Raw genomic sequence first — 16713 nt, forward strand, 5'->3', positions numbered from 1 at the left:
GGGTGTGTTGGGGTTGGGTTGTAATTAGGGTTATGGCTAGAGTTGGGATTAGGGTTAGGGGTGTGTTGGGGTTAGGGTTGGGATTAGGGTTAGGGGTGTGTTGGGGTTAGTGTTGGAGTTAGAATTGAGGGGTTTCCACTGTTTAGGCACATCAGGGGTCTCCAAACGCAACGTGGCGCCACCATTGATTCCAGCCAATCTTGCGTTCAAAAAGTCAAATGGTGCTCCCTCCCTTCCAAGCCCCGACGTGTGCCCAAACAGTGGTTTACCCCCACATATGGGGTACCAGCATACTTAGGACAAACTGGGAAACAATTATTGGGGTCCAATTTCTCCTGTTACCCTTGCGAAAATAAAACATTGCTTGCTAAAACATAATTTTAGAGGAATGAAAAATGATTTTTTATTTTCACGGCTCTGCGTTATAAACGTCTGTGAAGCACTTGGGGGTTCAAAGTGCTCACTATACATCTAGATAAGTTCCTTGGGGGGTCTAGTTTCCAAAATGGGGTCACTTGTGGGGGTTTCTACTATTTAGGCACATCAGGGGCTCTGGAAATGGAATGTGACGCACGCAGACCACTCCATCAAAGCCTGCATTTCAAAACGTCACTACTTCCCTTCCGAGCCCTGACGTGTGCCCAAACAGTGGTTTACCCCCACATATGGGGTATCAGTGTACTCAGGACAAACTGGGCAACAACTATTGGGGTCCAATTTCTCCTGTTACCCTTGTGAAAATAAAAAATTGCTTGCTAAAACATCATTTTTAAGGAAAGAAAAATTATTTTTTATTTTCATGGCTCTGCGTTGTAAACTTCTGTGAATCACTTGGGGGTTCAAAGTGCTCACCACATATCTAGATAAGTTTCTTGGGGGGTCTATTTTCCAAAATGGGGTCACTTGTGGGGGGTTTCTACTGTTTCGGCACATCAGGGGCTCTGGAAATGGAATGTGACGCACGCAGAACACTCCATCAAAGCCTGCATTTCAAAACGTCACTACCTCCCTTCCGAGCCCTGACTTGTGCCCAAACAGTGGTTCACCCCCACATATGGGGTATCAGCGTACTCAGGAGAAACTGGACAACAACTTTTGGGGTCCAATTTCTCCTGTTACCCTTGGGAAAATAAAAAATTGTGGGCTAAAAAATCATTTTTGAGAAAAGAAAAATTATTTTTTATTTTCATGGCTCTGCGTTATAAACTTCTGTGAAGCACTTGGGGGTTCAAAGTGCTCACCACACATCTAGATTAGTTCCTTGGGAGGTCTAGTTTCCAAAATGGGGTCACTTGTGGGGGAGCTCCAATGTTTAGGCACACAGGGGCTCTCCAAACGCGACATGGTGTCCGCTAATGATTGGAGCTAATCTTCCATTCAAAAAGCCAAATGGCGTGCCTTCCCTTCCGAGATCTGCCGTGCGCACAAACAGTGGTTTACCCCCACATATGGGGTATCATCGTACTCAGGACAAACTGGACAACAACATTTGGGGTCCAGTTTCTCCTGTTACCCTTGGGAAAAAAAAAAATTCTGGGCTAAAAATCATTTTTGAGGAAAGAAAAATTATTTTTTATTTTCACGGCTCTGCGGTATAAACTTCTGTGAAGCACTTGGGGGTTTAAAGTGCTCACCACACATCTACATTAGTTCCTTGGGAGGTCTAGTTTCCAAAATGGGGGAGCTCCAATGTTTAGGCACACAGGGGCTCTCCAAACGCGACATGGTGTCCGCTAACGATTGGAGCTAATTTTCCATTCAAAAAGTCAAATGGCGCTCCTTCCCTTCCGAGCCTTGCCGTGCACCCAAACAGTGGTTTACCCCCACATATGAGGCATCGGCATACTCAGGAGAAATTGTCCAACAAATTTTAGGATCCATTTTATCCTGTTGCCCATGTGAAAATGAAAGAATTGAGGCTAAAAGAAATTTTGTGTGAAAAAAAAGTACTTTTTCATTTTTGCGGATCAATTTGTGAAGCACCTGAGGGTTTAAAGTGCTCACTATGCCTCTAGATAAGTTCCTTGGGGGGTCTAGTTTCCAAAATGGGGTCACTTGTGGAGGAGCTCCAATGTTTAGGCACACAGGGGCTCTCCAAACGTGACATGGTGTCCGCCAAATATGGAGATAATTTTTCATTCAAAAAGTCAAATGGCGCTCCTTCCCTTCCGAGCCTTACCATGTGCCCAAACAGTGGTTTACCCCCACATGTGAGGTATCGGTGTACTCAGGAGAAATTGCCCAACAAAATTTAGGATCCATTTTATCCTGTTGCCCATGTGAAAATGAAAAAATTGAGGCTAAAATAATTTTTTTGTGAAAAAAAAGTACTTTTTCATTTTTACGGATCAATTTATGAAGCACCTGGGGGTTTAAAGTGCTCATTATGCTTCTAGATAAGTTCCTTGGGGGGTCTAGTTTCCAAAATGGGGTCACTTGTGGGGGAGCTCCAATGTTTAGGCACACGGGGGCTCTCCAAACGCGACATGGTGTCCGCTAAAGATTGGAGCCAATTTTTCATTCAAAAAGTCAAATGGCGCTCCTTCCCTTCCGAGACCTGCCGTGAGCCCAAACAGTGGTTTACCCCCACATATGAGGTATCAGCGTACTCAGGACAAATTGGACAACAACGTCCGTGGTCCAGTTTCTCCTTTTACCCTTGGGAAAATAAAAAAATTGTTGCTAAAAGATCATTTTTGTGACTAAAAAGTTAAATGTTCATTTTTTACTTCCATGTTGCTTCTGCTGCTGTGAAACACCTGAAGGGTTAATAAACTTCTTGAATGTGGTTTTGAGCACCTTGAGGGGTGCAGTTTTTAGAATGGTGTCACTTTTGGGTATTTTCAGCCATATAGAACCCTCAAAATGACTTCAAATGTGAGGTGGTCCCTAAAAAAAATGGTTTTGTAAAATTTGTTGTAAAAATGAGAAATCACTGGTCAAATTTTAACCCTTATAACTTCCTAGCAAAAAAAAAATTTGTTTCCAAAATTGTGCTGATGTAAAGTAGACATGTGGGAAACGTTATTTATTAACTATTTTGTGTCACATAACTCTCTGGTTTAACAGAATAAAAATTCAAAATGTGAAAATTGCAAAATTTTCAAAATTTTCGCCAAATTTCCGTTTTTTTCACAAATAAACTCAGAAATTATCAACCTAAATTTACCACTAACATGAAGCCCAATATGTCACGAAAAAACAATCTCAGAATCGCTAGGATCCGTTGAAGCGTTCCTGAGTTATTACCCCATAAAGGGACACTGGTCAGAATTGCAAAAAACGGCAAGGTCATTAAGGCCAAAATAGGCTGGGTCATGAAGGGGTTAAAGATGATTTCTCAGCAACAACACATCTGATATGAGGCACACAGGGAGGACTGTTTTCAGCATTCTATAACCTGTATGCCCATATTAATAGTTTAGATAGGTCAAATGTGGTGACAGATTCACTTTAAAAATATCTCATTTAATCTGCATTGGCATTCAGATCCACATCTTTTAGTCTGGGCATAGCAGTCACCTTCCATGGGGGCATTCATGGTCATAAACCTATTACCCTGTTCCTATGTCTGTGATTACGGTACATTTTTGTATTCCTAGCGATCACATCAGTTATGTGTGTTAAGAGAATAATCTCCTACAATTCTATTATTTCACTGACAGATGTAGACTTCATTTAAAAGATGAAAGAGCATCATAAAAATGGCTGAAATTGTGTAACATAGTGTGATGGACACCGTATCAGACTCACCACCAGAGACTGTACACGTGTCCAAGGACGTGCTGGGGAAACCCAAGGAGCTTCTGCAGTGGAATGTGAACATGGCTGAAACTGTGCAGCAGGAGGAACAGGACCTGCAACACGTGACCACTGAGGGAGTAACTGGGGGCGGAGCTAGGTCCCGAACTCCTAGCAGGGATAGTGGGACCCAGCAGAGGCGGGAGAATAGTCAGTAAAGCAGAGGTCAAACCAGAGGGCAGCTCAGTAACAAGTGGGTAACACGAATACATACAGTGGTAAGAAGCAAGCCGGGAGTTAGAAGCCAGAGAGAGCAACGCAGTACCAGGGGAACAGGCAGACGGGAAGACAGGGATGTAGCTGGGGTAGAACCAAGAGTAACACAGAAAGTACAGAATCAATAGACAAATATCAAACGGGAAACAGACCGGGTCATACACAGAGCAATCGTTTCATGAGCTTTTATTACTGAGTGTATATCCATACTTTAAAAAAATAACTTAGGTACTGCAATGTGAATGTGACAGGGCTCTTTGACTTGCAGTACCTTGCTCTGCCCTCAACAGGTCAGAGCAGTACACCTACGCAGGAGCGCGATGCCAAGGAGATTGTGTGAATGATGTAGGGACGCGTCATCCACATGAACAAAGCAGGAGGACATCGATCGGAAGAAGATGGAGTTGCCAAACCAAGACGTGTGACCGGTCCGCCCCAACAGGTGAGTATAATAAGTTACTTTTCTTCTCTTGCAGGTCGGTTTGGGGACAGATATACAGCATTATAGAATGATGACCTTACTTCATATAGGCCAAAACTGGTGACAGGTTCCATTTAACTGTACTGGGAATGATAGGAGAGGCTACACAATTGATCAATTTAGATATTATTATGTTTACATTTTGAATAAAGAAATTATTTTTACACCACAAGTTATTTTCCTCCTCCTCTTTTGGTCAATAACTTCTGCAGGTATTATTCTACATGATACCTTTACTATGAGATGGACCTTCTTTCTTCAGTCTTGCTATACAATTTATGCAATGTAGGGGGGCCAATTATTTATCACGAGGACTGTCTATTAAAGTGGCAGGCTACATTGCAACAAATGTTACTTCCACCTACTAAATGATTGTTGCTGTTGTAACTAAAAATTATAATTTATAAATTTTTCAAAACACGTAAAAAAATCACATACACGGAATAGTATAAAATCACAAAATGGAAACAACGTGATCTGCAGCAATGTCATTTGCTCCCAATTCTAGATAACTCACTTATCTGGCACCACAAGACCTAATAAATGCCAGATTGCAGGAAGACGAATACAAAGAAAACAAACCCTATACAAAGACATAAGCACCAGGGCTCATGCAGAAATATATGAAACTCAGGTTGAGCATGGACGGCAAGCCTCCCGATCTAAATTAGACAGCCTCATGTATGCTGGACCATGATGCATGGTCTGTACGCATGTGTCTGACTGCCTCATAGCCATGTATGAGGTTGTTGAGTTCCAATCAGATCACAGGTGGACAGTCTGTGCATTGCGGTCCGGCATGTGGATGTGGAGTTCGGGTCAGGAGATCCACAAAGTCTGTGCATTGCGGTCTGGCATGTGGAGTTCAGGTCAGGAGACCCGCAGACAGCCTGTGCATTGCAGTCCGGCATGTGGATGCGGAGTTCGGGTCAGGAGACCCGCAGACAGCCTGTGCATTGCGGTCCGGCATGTGGATGCGGAGTTCGGGTCAGGAGACCCGCAGACAGTCTGTGCATTGCGGTCCGGCATGTGGATGTGGAGTTCGGGTCAGGAGACCCGCAGACATTCTGTGCATTGCGGTCCGGCATGTGGATGTGGTGTTCGGGTCAGGAGACCCGCAGTCTGTGCATTGCGGTCCGGCATGTGGAGATTGGGTCAGGAGACCCGCAGACAGTCTGTGCATTGCGGTCTGGCATGAGAATGTGGAGTTCGGGTCAGGAGACCCACAGAGAGTCTGTGCATTGCTGTCCGGCATGTGGATGTGGAGTTCGGGTCAGGAGACCCGCAGACAGCCTGTGCATTGCAGTCCGGCATGTGGATGTGGAGTTCGGGTCAGGAGACCCGCAGACAGTCTGTGCATTGCGGTCCGGCATGTGGATGTGGAGTTCGGGTCAGGAAACCCGCAGAGAGTCTGTGCATTGCTGTCCGGCATGTGGATGTGGAGTTCGGGTCAGGAGACCCGCAGACAGTCTGTGCATTGCGGTCCGGCATATGGATGTGGAGTTCGGGTCAGGAGACCCACAGAGAGTCTGTGCATTGCGGTCCGGCATGTGGATGTGGAGTTCGGGTCAGGAGACCCGCAGAGAGTCTGTGCATTGCTGTCCGGCATGTGGATGTGGATTCCAGCATAATTCAAACCTGTCCAGTGCCCAATTACCAAATACTATAAATTATCAGATATCCATGGACAAGAATATACAATATAACTTCCAAAATGTTTCCTTCAAGAGGGTAAGAATGGGCCTCTGAGGGACATGCTTTCTTTAATATTTTATGGCGCCCCCACTTATTGCAGAAAACAGGGACACAATTAACAACTGTTACTACTAAGACAATACATTTGAACTACAGTATGTCCTGAAAATCACTGAGGTCTAAGGGGTCAGGTTTCTCCTTGTGGAGAGTGACATACCAGCTCTGGCTTGTCAAGGTAAGGAGATTTATTCGACGTGCAATGCTCCTCTGGGAGATATAATATGCAAATTGCCTCTTCAGAGAAAAAGAGGACTTAAACTCTATAGCGCCACCTGTTGGAAGTAGCGATCCTACAAGTCACAATCAACCCTTTAACGAGTTGTGCAATATGACTTAGGATAAAAGCCAAATCAGTATCTCAATTCGCAGACACGGTGTTTCGGGCTGTTGGCCCTCGTCAGTGCGAAGCATGAGAACTGATTTGGCTAGGTGAGAGGCTCTGGACTGAGGACTGAGACTGCTGCCTACATTTTCCATACAGTGCTTATATGAACATAGTATGTGCAATATTTAGCAAGGTAGAAAATGTACAGAACGACTCTGCAGCCACTTCTCTCCAGAAACTGAAGAGCAGGGCATATTTATTAAGCCAAATTACACAGAAGTAATGGATATAGTTGTATTTGTCAGAAAAGTCCTTCTAATAGCTTAGAGGGGTTCTCCCACAAACAAAAGTACATTTTAATCAATAGATTTTGGAGAAATAATAAGTTCCACAATTTAAGGCTCAGAAACATGTTGACACGTGAGCATACCCAAATGCCTGAGAGACACCACTGATGGATGCTTCCGTATACAGATTTTAACGATATTCTTATCTGTGAACTCACTTTCACTCCCCCATAGTAAGTCACCAAACATTCCATGCTTGGGATTTGGTATTGCAGTGCATCCTAAGACCCTAGATGCTTCCTTAGAAAAAGAGGGCTAGGCTATTTGCTGGCTTACTGCAGAGGAGTGAAAGGGAGCTTGGAGAAAAGAATTTCAGCTATCCACAAGCTAGAATTGTTCAGAGCAGTTTTCACAGTGACAGATTGCCTTTAAGTATTAGGTACCTTGATCAAAGTCTTGGATTCTACTGCACTCTGAAAAAAAAACACAGAAAAATCTACACATATTCAGCTGTTTTATTCCTTTTTATCCCAGTCAATAGCGAGTGTATGTAGTTATCTTACCTTCTGAACCATGAGCCCCAAAAGGGCCTACAACAGTAGCGCAGCTACCAGAAGAAAGGAGCAGTGCCCTGGCCCATTCACACAATGGGGCCTACCGGCTGTGAACGCACCGGCAAGCAATACGTATGTTAAGGTTCGGAGTAAAGACATCATGACCTCCCTGCCCTACCACACTCCGTTCTGTAGTGGGCAGGACGCTTTAAGAGTATAACCTACAAAACAGCTCTGTCCGCGCGGGGACACTGACTGTAGCAACAAATTCTTCAGGATCCGGGGTTGGGTGAGTACATTGTACTTTTTTAAGTCAGTTGTTTTAGGGAACCGTGGGGCTATAATACTATGTGTTGGCAAACTACTGAAGGGGGCATCACACTGTGTATGGAAGACATACTGTCATGGGAAGCTGTGGGAAGATTCATACTGTGTGGGGGTCTGTGAGTTGCATTATAATTGTGGGGATCTATGGGGCCATCACGCTGTGTATGGGGGGCTGTGGGGCCATCACGTTGAGTGAAGGGATTGCCGGGTCCATCACACTCTGTGAGAGGGGCTATGGTGGTAGATTATACTGTAAAAGGGACAAAAATGGTCAATACTGCAAAAAAGATAAATATGACCATAGAGACAAATACGGCAGCAATAGGCTCACAATTGGGGTATCCGCTGGATGAGGAGTTCAGGTAGGCAGGGAATCAATAGGATAAATCTGTTTTTGTTGCAAATTCTACAGAAAAGTCATTGTTGGAGAAGTTGTCATGGCAGTCTGGGCCAGATGGAAAGCTGAAGATAAGTGAATAACTCCAGAAAGAACATCACCTGATCTCTATACGTAACTCCACTGTAATCTCTTCATATGTTCTGCAGAGCTGAAATCCACCACTATACAGTCACTGTATGGCACTAGTATCGGTCTTGGTATTTGTATAGTGATTTTTTTTTCAGTAATCTGAATGATCATCCGCTCAAGTTTCCCTTTACCCACTATGATTAGCACATGCCACCAAAATTGTAAACATGATTACCTAGGTTAAGGACCGACTCACACATGATTCACACTCCCTGTGCTGAAACCATAGCTATTTGTCCGACCCTCAGCCATTAAAAGCTAAAACTGCACCGATAATGCCAGTTCTACATTATCATTGCAGTTTCCAATGTTAGAAAGGCCAAAAGGTCCATTCGTGACCAGAAGTCTTTCACTCTGCCGAAGTATAGAGGATCTGAAGATAAAGAAGCAAGGTAAGTTTTCTACACTGCGTGTGCGATACACCAATGCGTGCAACGGCCGACTGCACACACATCTGTATATCTGTGTGATATACTGATTTGTATCTGTATATGCGTGTTGTACTGATATATGTGTGTTATATACTAGTGTGTGTGTTGTGGTAAATCAGCTCCCTCAGCAGTACACAGAGGTAGACATGTGAACACTGTCACTTTAAGAACTTCCTTTGGTTTATTATAGGCAGCATAAACCAAGGTGAAGTAAAACAAACACGGCCCTCTGGGCAAAACAGGAAAACACAGCATAATGGTAGCATCAATCACAGTCCTTCTGAGAGGGGTTCCTCCTGCTCACCGTTAGCAGAACACACACGTTTCAGGTTGGTTCAAGCACAAAGTGTTCCTCTCCAGACACTGAACACTGCTGCCTTTGGAGGTCAGCTACTTAGGCCCCAGATCACACCCTGGGCTGGAGACAAGGTGGACATCCTCGCACCCGCTCTATGGATGTCCACATAAAACTCAGCCCATTATACAAATTAGATGTTAAGCCTTCATCGGACTTAGTGTGCTGGAGGAAAATCACTGGGTTTTATATCACTGATGCCATTAAGCATAATGAAACATATCTCCCCTCCAGCACCTTACGAGTCACTTTGTCACAGTGTATAGGTATGTGTTATATACTGGCATGTGTGTGTAAATGTATGTGTGTTATGTACTGGTGTGTGTGGGTGTGTGTTATATGCTAGTACAGTGGGGCAAAAAAGTATTTAGTCAGTCAGCAATAGTGCAAGTTCCACCACTTAAAAAGATGAGAGGCGTCTGTAATTTACATCATAGGTAGACCTCAACTATGGGAGACAAACTGAGAAAAAAAAATCCAGAAAATCACATTGTCTGTTTTTTATCATTTTATTTGCATATTATGGTGGAAAATAAGTATTTGGTCAGAAACAAACAATCAAGATTTCTGGCTCTCACAGACCTGTAACTTCTTCTTTAAGAGTCTCCTCTTTCCTCCACTCATTACCTGTAGTAATGGCACCTGTTTAAACTTGTTATCAGTATAAAAAGACACCTGTGCACACCCTCAAACAGTCTGACTCCAAACTCCACTATGGTGAAGACCAAAGAGCTGTCAAAGGACACCAGAAACAAAATTGTAGCCCTGCACCAGGCTGGGAAGACTGAATCTGCAATAGCCAACCAGCTTGGAGTGAAGAAATCAACAGTGGGAGCAATAATTTGAAAATGGAAGACATTCAAGACCACTGATAATCTCCCTCGATCTGGGGCTCCACGCAAAATCCCACCCCGTGGGGTCAGAATGATCACAAGAACGGTGAGCAAAAATCCCAGAACCACGCGGGGGGACCTAGTGAATGAACTGCAGAGAGCTGGGACCAATATAACAAGGCCTACCATAAGTAACACACTACGCCACCATGGACTCAGATCCTGCAGTGCCAGACGTGTCCCACTGCTTAAGCCAGTACATGTCCGGGCCCGTGTGAAGTTTGCTAGAGAGCATTTGGATGATCCAGAGGAGTTTTGGGAGAATGTCCTATGGTCTGATGAAACCAAACTGGAACTGTTTGGTAGAAACACAACTTGTCGTGTTTGGAGGAAAAAGAATACTGAGTTGCATCCATCAAACACCATACCTACTGTAAAGCATGGTGGTGGAAACATCATGCTTTGGGGCTGTTTCTCTGCAAAGGGGCCAGGACGACTGATCCGGGTACATGAAAGAATGAATGGGGCCATGTATCGTGAGATTTTGAGTGCAAACCTCCTTCCATCAGCAAGGGCATTGAAGATGAAACGTGGCTGGGTCTTTCAACATGACAATGATCCAAAGCACACCGCCAGGGCAACGAAGGAGTGGCTTTGTAAGAAGCATTTCAAGGTCCTGGAGTGGCCTAGCCAGTCTCCAGATCTCAACCCTATAGAAAACCTTTGGAGGGAGTTGAAAGTCCGTGTTGCCAAGCGAAAAGCCAAAAACATCACTGCTCTAGAGGAGATCTGCATGGAGGAATGGGCCAACATGCCAACAACAGTGTGTGGCAACCTTGTGAAGACTTACAGAAAACGTTTGACCTCTGTCATTGCCAACAAAGGATATATTACAAAGTATTGAGATGAAATTTTGTTTCTGACCAAATACTTATTTTCCACCATAATATGCAAATAAAATGATAAAAAAACAGACAATGTGATTTTCTGGATTTTTATTTCTCAGTTTGTCTCCCATAGTTGAGGTCTACCTATGATGTAAATTACAGACGCCTCTCATCTTTTTAAGTGGTGGAACTTGCACTATTGCTGAATGACTAAATACTTTTTTGCCCCACTGTATACATATATAGATTAGAGTGCACCACTAAATACAGAATATATCAAAAATCGAATGCTGCATAATGTAATGTGACTAACAAGCAGCAAACAGAAGAGAAAAGACAATACATAACGATGATCACACTTCGGTACTGATAAAATGTAAATATTTATTAGGTATATAGACAACTCCTAAAGACATTTAAAACCAGTCAGTAACAAGTAACGCACCCCATAGGCACAAAATACATCAAATAAATGTGCTGAAGATCCCAAAGAAATATTGAAGGACAAGTCACCAAAAAATCCCAATATTTGCAAAAGTGCAATCACATAATAATATAATAAATCATACTTGTGCAGTGACACTAAGCACATACTTATACTAACAAGAAGCAAATCCTGTGAAACAAGCATGACCTCATATTATACCGGAACACAAACCCTAACACCTGAAATAAACAGGTATGTAAGATAGCACCTTATATAACTATAAAGTGCGGAATATTCCCTGCGGAGGAAAAATGAGACAAAACATGATAGCAGGAGATAAAGAGCAAGGCTAACACAAAAAAGTAAGGAAGTGTCTGCCTACTGACACCTACAGCAATGCAATAGGGACCCTTGGGAAAGCGCTGTTGGAAATGTAATAGTGGGGGTGTGATGAGAAGCCCCATTAGTATCGCTGTGACATACATCGCTTTGTCAGGAGAAATGTGGTCTATTTAGTACACATGGCATATACACAGTGGCATGTAAAAGTTTGGGCAACCCTGGTCAAAAGTACTGTTGTTGTGAACAATTAAGCAAGTTGAAGATGAAATGATCTTTAAACTGCCTACAGTTAAAGATGACATATTTCCTTTGTATTTTAGACAAAAAATCATATTTATATATATTTGTTTCATCTTTTACATCTTACAACTTCTTGATTATATTGCGCACAGTGACAAAGGAACATCAAGATCTCTGGAGATGGAATTGTAACCTTGAGATTGTCATCAATTTTGGCTCTTGAGTGCTCAGACCGTTCTCTTCTGCTCTTCCTGTTGGCCGTGCTTAGTGCGCCACACACAGACACACAATGCAAAGAATGAGTCAACTTCTCCCCTTTTTTTCGGGTTTCCAGTGTGATTTTCATATAACCCACACCTGTTACTTGCCTCAAGTGAGTTTGAACGAGCATCACGTGCTTGAAATAAAGTTATTTACCCACAATTTTGGAAAGGTGACAACAGTTTTGTCAGCCCTTTTTGGGGGTTTGTGTGAAATTATGTCCAATTTGCTTTTTTCTCTCTTTTTTTGGTGGTCTTCTAATGCACACAAAAGAAATAAAAGTGTGCATAACAAAATACGTGTGATTGCAATACTTTTCTGGGAGAAAGGATTAATTTTCTGGAACAATTTCAAGGGTGACAAAACTTTCTGCCGTGACTGTACTAGTGTGTGTATGTTATATACTAGTGTGCTATATACTGGAGTGTGTGTTATATTTTGGTGTTATATACTGATGTGTGTGTGTGTGTGTGTGTGTGTGTGTGTGTGTGTTTGTGTTATATATTGATGTGTGTGTTATTTTATGGTGTATGCTATATACTGATATATGTGTTATTTTATGGTGAGTGTTATATACTGATGTGTGTGTTATTTTATGGTGTGTGTTATATACTGATGTGTGTGTTAAATTATGGTGTGTGCTATATACTGATATATGTGTTATTTTATGTGTTATACACTGATGTATGTTATTTTATGGTGTGTGTTATATACTGATGTATGTGTGATTTTATGGTGTGTGTTATATACTGATGTATGTGTTATTTAATGGTGTGTGCTATATACTGATGTATGTGTTATTTTATGGTGTGTGCTATATACTGATGTGTGTCTTATTTTATGGTGTGTTATATACTGATGTGTGTTATTTTATGGTGTGTTATATACTGATGTGTGGTATTTTATGGTGTATGCTATATACTGATATATGTGTTATTTTATGTGTTATATACTGATGTATATTATTTTATGGTGTGTGTTATATACCGATGTATGTGTTATTTAATGGTGTGTGCTATATACTGATGTATGTGTTATTTTATGGTGCGTGTTATATACTGATGTGTGTTATTTTATGGTGTGTGTTATATACTGATGTGTGTGTTATTTTATGGTGTATGCTATATACTGATGTATGTGTTATTTTATGTGTTATATACTGATGTACAGTACATTCCAAAAGTTTGGACACACCTCATTTAAAGATTTTTCTGTATGTTCATGACTATGAAAATTGTACATTCACACTGAAGGCATCAAAACTATGAATTAACACATGTGGAATTATATACTTAACAAAAAAGTGTGAAACTACTGAAATTATGTCTTATATTCTAGGTTCTTCAAAGTAGCCACCTTTTGCTTTGATGACTGCTTTGCACACTCTTGGCATTCTCTTGCTTCAAGAGGTAGTCACCGGAAATGGTTTTCACTTCACAGGTGTGCCTTGTCAGGTTTAATAAGTGGGATTTCTTGCATTATAAATGGGGTTGGGACCATCAGTTGTGTTGTGCAGAAGTCTGGTGGATACACAGCTGATAGTCCTACTGAATAGACTGTTAGAATTTGTATTATGGCAAGAAAAAAGCAGCTAAGTAAAGAAAAACGAGTGGCCATCATTACTTTAAGAAATGAAGGTCAGTCAGTCCGAAAAATTGGGAAAACTTTGAAAGTGTCCCCAATAGCAGTGGCAAAAACCATCAAGCGCTACAAAGAAACTGGCTCACATGAGGACCGCCCCAGGAAAGGAAGACCAAGAGTCACCTCTGCTTCTGAGGATAAGTCTATCCGAGTCACCAGCCTCAGAAATCGCAGGTTAACAGCAGCTCACATTAGAGACCAGGTCAATGCCACACAGAGTTCTAGCATGCCAAGAGTGCGCAAAGCAGTCATCAAAGCAAAAGGTGGCTACTTTGAACAACCTAGAATATAAGACATATTTTCAGTAGTTTCACACTTTTTTGTTAAGTATATAATTCCACATGTGTTAGGCTACGTTCACATTTGCGTTGTGCGCCGCAGCGTCGGCGCCGCAGCGCACAACGCAAACAAAAACGCGGCAAAACGCACGCTAAAACGCTGCGTTTTGCGCCGCATGCGTCCTTTTTGGCCGAAAGTTGGACGCAAAAAAAATGCAACTTGAAGCGTTTCTTGCGTCCAACGCTTGCGGCCATGCGGCGCAAAACGCAGCACAACGCATGTCCATGCGCCCCCATGTTAAATATAGGGGCGCATGACGCATGCGGCGACGCTGCGGCGCTGACCGCAAATGTGAACGTAGCCTTAATTCATAGTTTTTATGCCTTCAGTGTGAATGTACAATTTTCATAGTCATGAAAATACAGAAAATCTTTAAATGAGAAGGTGTGTCCAAACTTTTGGTCTGTACTGTATGTTATTTTATGGTGTGTGTTATATACTGATGTATGTGTTATTTTATGGTGTATGCTATATACTGATATACAGTACGTGTTATTTTATGTGTTATATACTGATGTATGTTATTTTATGTGTTACATACTGATGTGTGTGTTATTTTATGGTGTGTGTTATATAGTGATGTGTGTGTTATTTTATGGTGTGTGCTGTATACGGATATATGTGTTATTTTATGTGTTATATACTGATGTATGTTATTTTATGTGTTACATACTGATGTGTGTGTTATTTTATGGTGTGTGTTATATAGTGATGCGTGTGTTATTTTATGGTGTATGCTGTATACGGATATATGTGTTATTTTATGTGTTATATACTGATGTATGTTATTTTATGGTGCTATACACTGATGTATGTGTTATTTTATGGTGTGTGTTACATACTGATGTGTGTGTTAGATATTGGTTTGTTTGTGTATTTATGGCTCGTGCATTGTGTGTGTCTAATATCAAGTGTATGTGTATGTATGTAACATGCACATTTACAAATATCGCCACTACAGACAAGAGTTTGTCAATAATCACCAAATGAGGTAGCTCACTAATCAGGTTACAAGATTTTCTATGCCAGAACAAAAATCATTGTTCTTGCCAGCACATCACCCATACAAACCGGCAATATGCTGTCAATAACAAAAAATATAGTGCAGGCATACTGCCATATTTATCTGTATGCCTGTGTAAAGAGATCATTGAACATGCGCCAAACGATTTGAAGATAGTTGATCATCATTCGTTTAATGGTTTGAAATCACCTTGTGTAAATGCACCCCAAATGTTTAGTCGTTATAGTACAATGTTAGCATTTGGGGACCCACTTTTATTTCCCAGGGCCACACTTGGTCTATAACTGGCCCTGAATGAGATGTGTGTGTGTGTGTGTGTGTGTGTGTGTGTGTGTGTGTGTGTGTGTGTGTGTGTGTGTGTGTGTGTGTGTGTGTGTGTGTGTGTGTGTGTCTAAAGCAGACAGAACAATCTTGTACAAGTCTTATATTTCCCCATCTACCAGTGTTCTAGTAGGCAATAATTGACATGGCTCATTCACCCCTATCACATCCTCTCGGCCTCTCCAAGACCATTCCGGAGCTGCCCCCATACTCGGGAATGTAGCCTCAGCATTCGCTCATTATTACACATAGATTCCAGCAGAAAACACATTCACATTGTAAGGACTGGTAATGCTAGGTCTTCTTGTTGACTCTTCTGTATTGCGTCTTTCCAATATATGGTTTCCACAAGAACACATTGCTACTGTACAAAAAACATATACGTCGACCGAATACAGCTGTTAGTCTATCTGCTCAGAAATCATTTTCTTTATCAGTTTAATACATTTGGAAAATAATAATAAACGTACCAATAGTTTCCAACATGATTTCCAGATAAAGCGCCTCCTAAAAAAAAAATGGAAACTTGTTACTAATTCTGGAAATGTATTATTATATATTTTTTCAATCACAAACAATAAAATTACGAAAATGTACTTGTAAAATAATTTTTTGCAACTATTTAAAGGACAATCCTTGTGGCCAGTCAGTGCTGGCTTCATTGCTTCATTCTCCGCTCCTTTGGACTAATCAGACATCCGGAGGAAGGTAGGGCTGGGGCTCCTCTCACTTCTTCCTCCAGGTGTCAATTACAAAGGGATCGCGTAACTAATCACAATGCCACACGAGACCCGGGAGAACCAGTGCCGATAATGCCGGAATGGTGCCAGCCCCAGGGGGATTAGCACTGTCATTATTTTACTGGAGGGAAAACATAGGGATTGAGAAGGGGATGTCTGAGTAGTGGACAACCCCTTTAACAATACTACTTCTGACTTTTAGTCAGGGACTAAATAACAGAAGGCCTATCCGTAAAATAGGTAATCAAAATGAGATCAGTAAAGATCCAAAACCCAGCAACCCCACCAATCAGCTGAAACCTCGCTCTGCAGCCATTGGATGCAAGTGATGTACAGGGCGAAACGCAGAAGTACATGGTGCAGTGACCGCTGCAGAATACGGAAGTTTCTCCCTCATTGATCTGTATAGGAGATCACTGCCAAGCTCCCACAGATGTCATATTAATGACCTATTCCGAGAATATAGGTTACTAATTGTTTAGCCCTGGGCATCCCCTTTAAAGCACCACTCCAGTATTCTTTTTATTTCAGTGCTGGAGTGGTGCCACTAATGCAAGTTCGTTGCCCATAGAGATACACTTACCAGCAGCTGTCTTC

General features: G+C 41.9%; 1 protein-coding gene across 4 annotated transcripts in view; it reads right to left on the bottom strand.

Moving 5' to 3' along the window:
* Positions 1-16713, bottom strand: part of MPDZ (multiple PDZ domain crumbs cell polarity complex component) — a 204599-nt gene that overhangs the window by 175861 nt on the left and 12025 nt on the right. For all 4 annotated transcript variants that reach the window (XM_077249224.1, XM_077249221.1, XM_077249220.1 and 1 more), the window contains exon 2: positions 15847-15883. In XM_077249224.1, coding sequence (XP_077105339.1) covers positions 15847-15862 — 16 coding nt within the window. In that variant the 5' untranslated portion in view covers positions 15863-15883. The remainder of the gene's footprint in view (positions 1-15846; positions 15884-16713) is intronic.

The sequence above is a fragment of the Ranitomeya variabilis genome, chromosome 1 (genome assembly GCF_051348905.1).
Source record: "Ranitomeya variabilis isolate aRanVar5 chromosome 1, aRanVar5.hap1, whole genome shotgun sequence".
In the NCBI taxonomy this organism is placed as follows: domain Eukaryota; kingdom Metazoa; phylum Chordata; class Amphibia; order Anura; family Dendrobatidae; genus Ranitomeya; species Ranitomeya variabilis.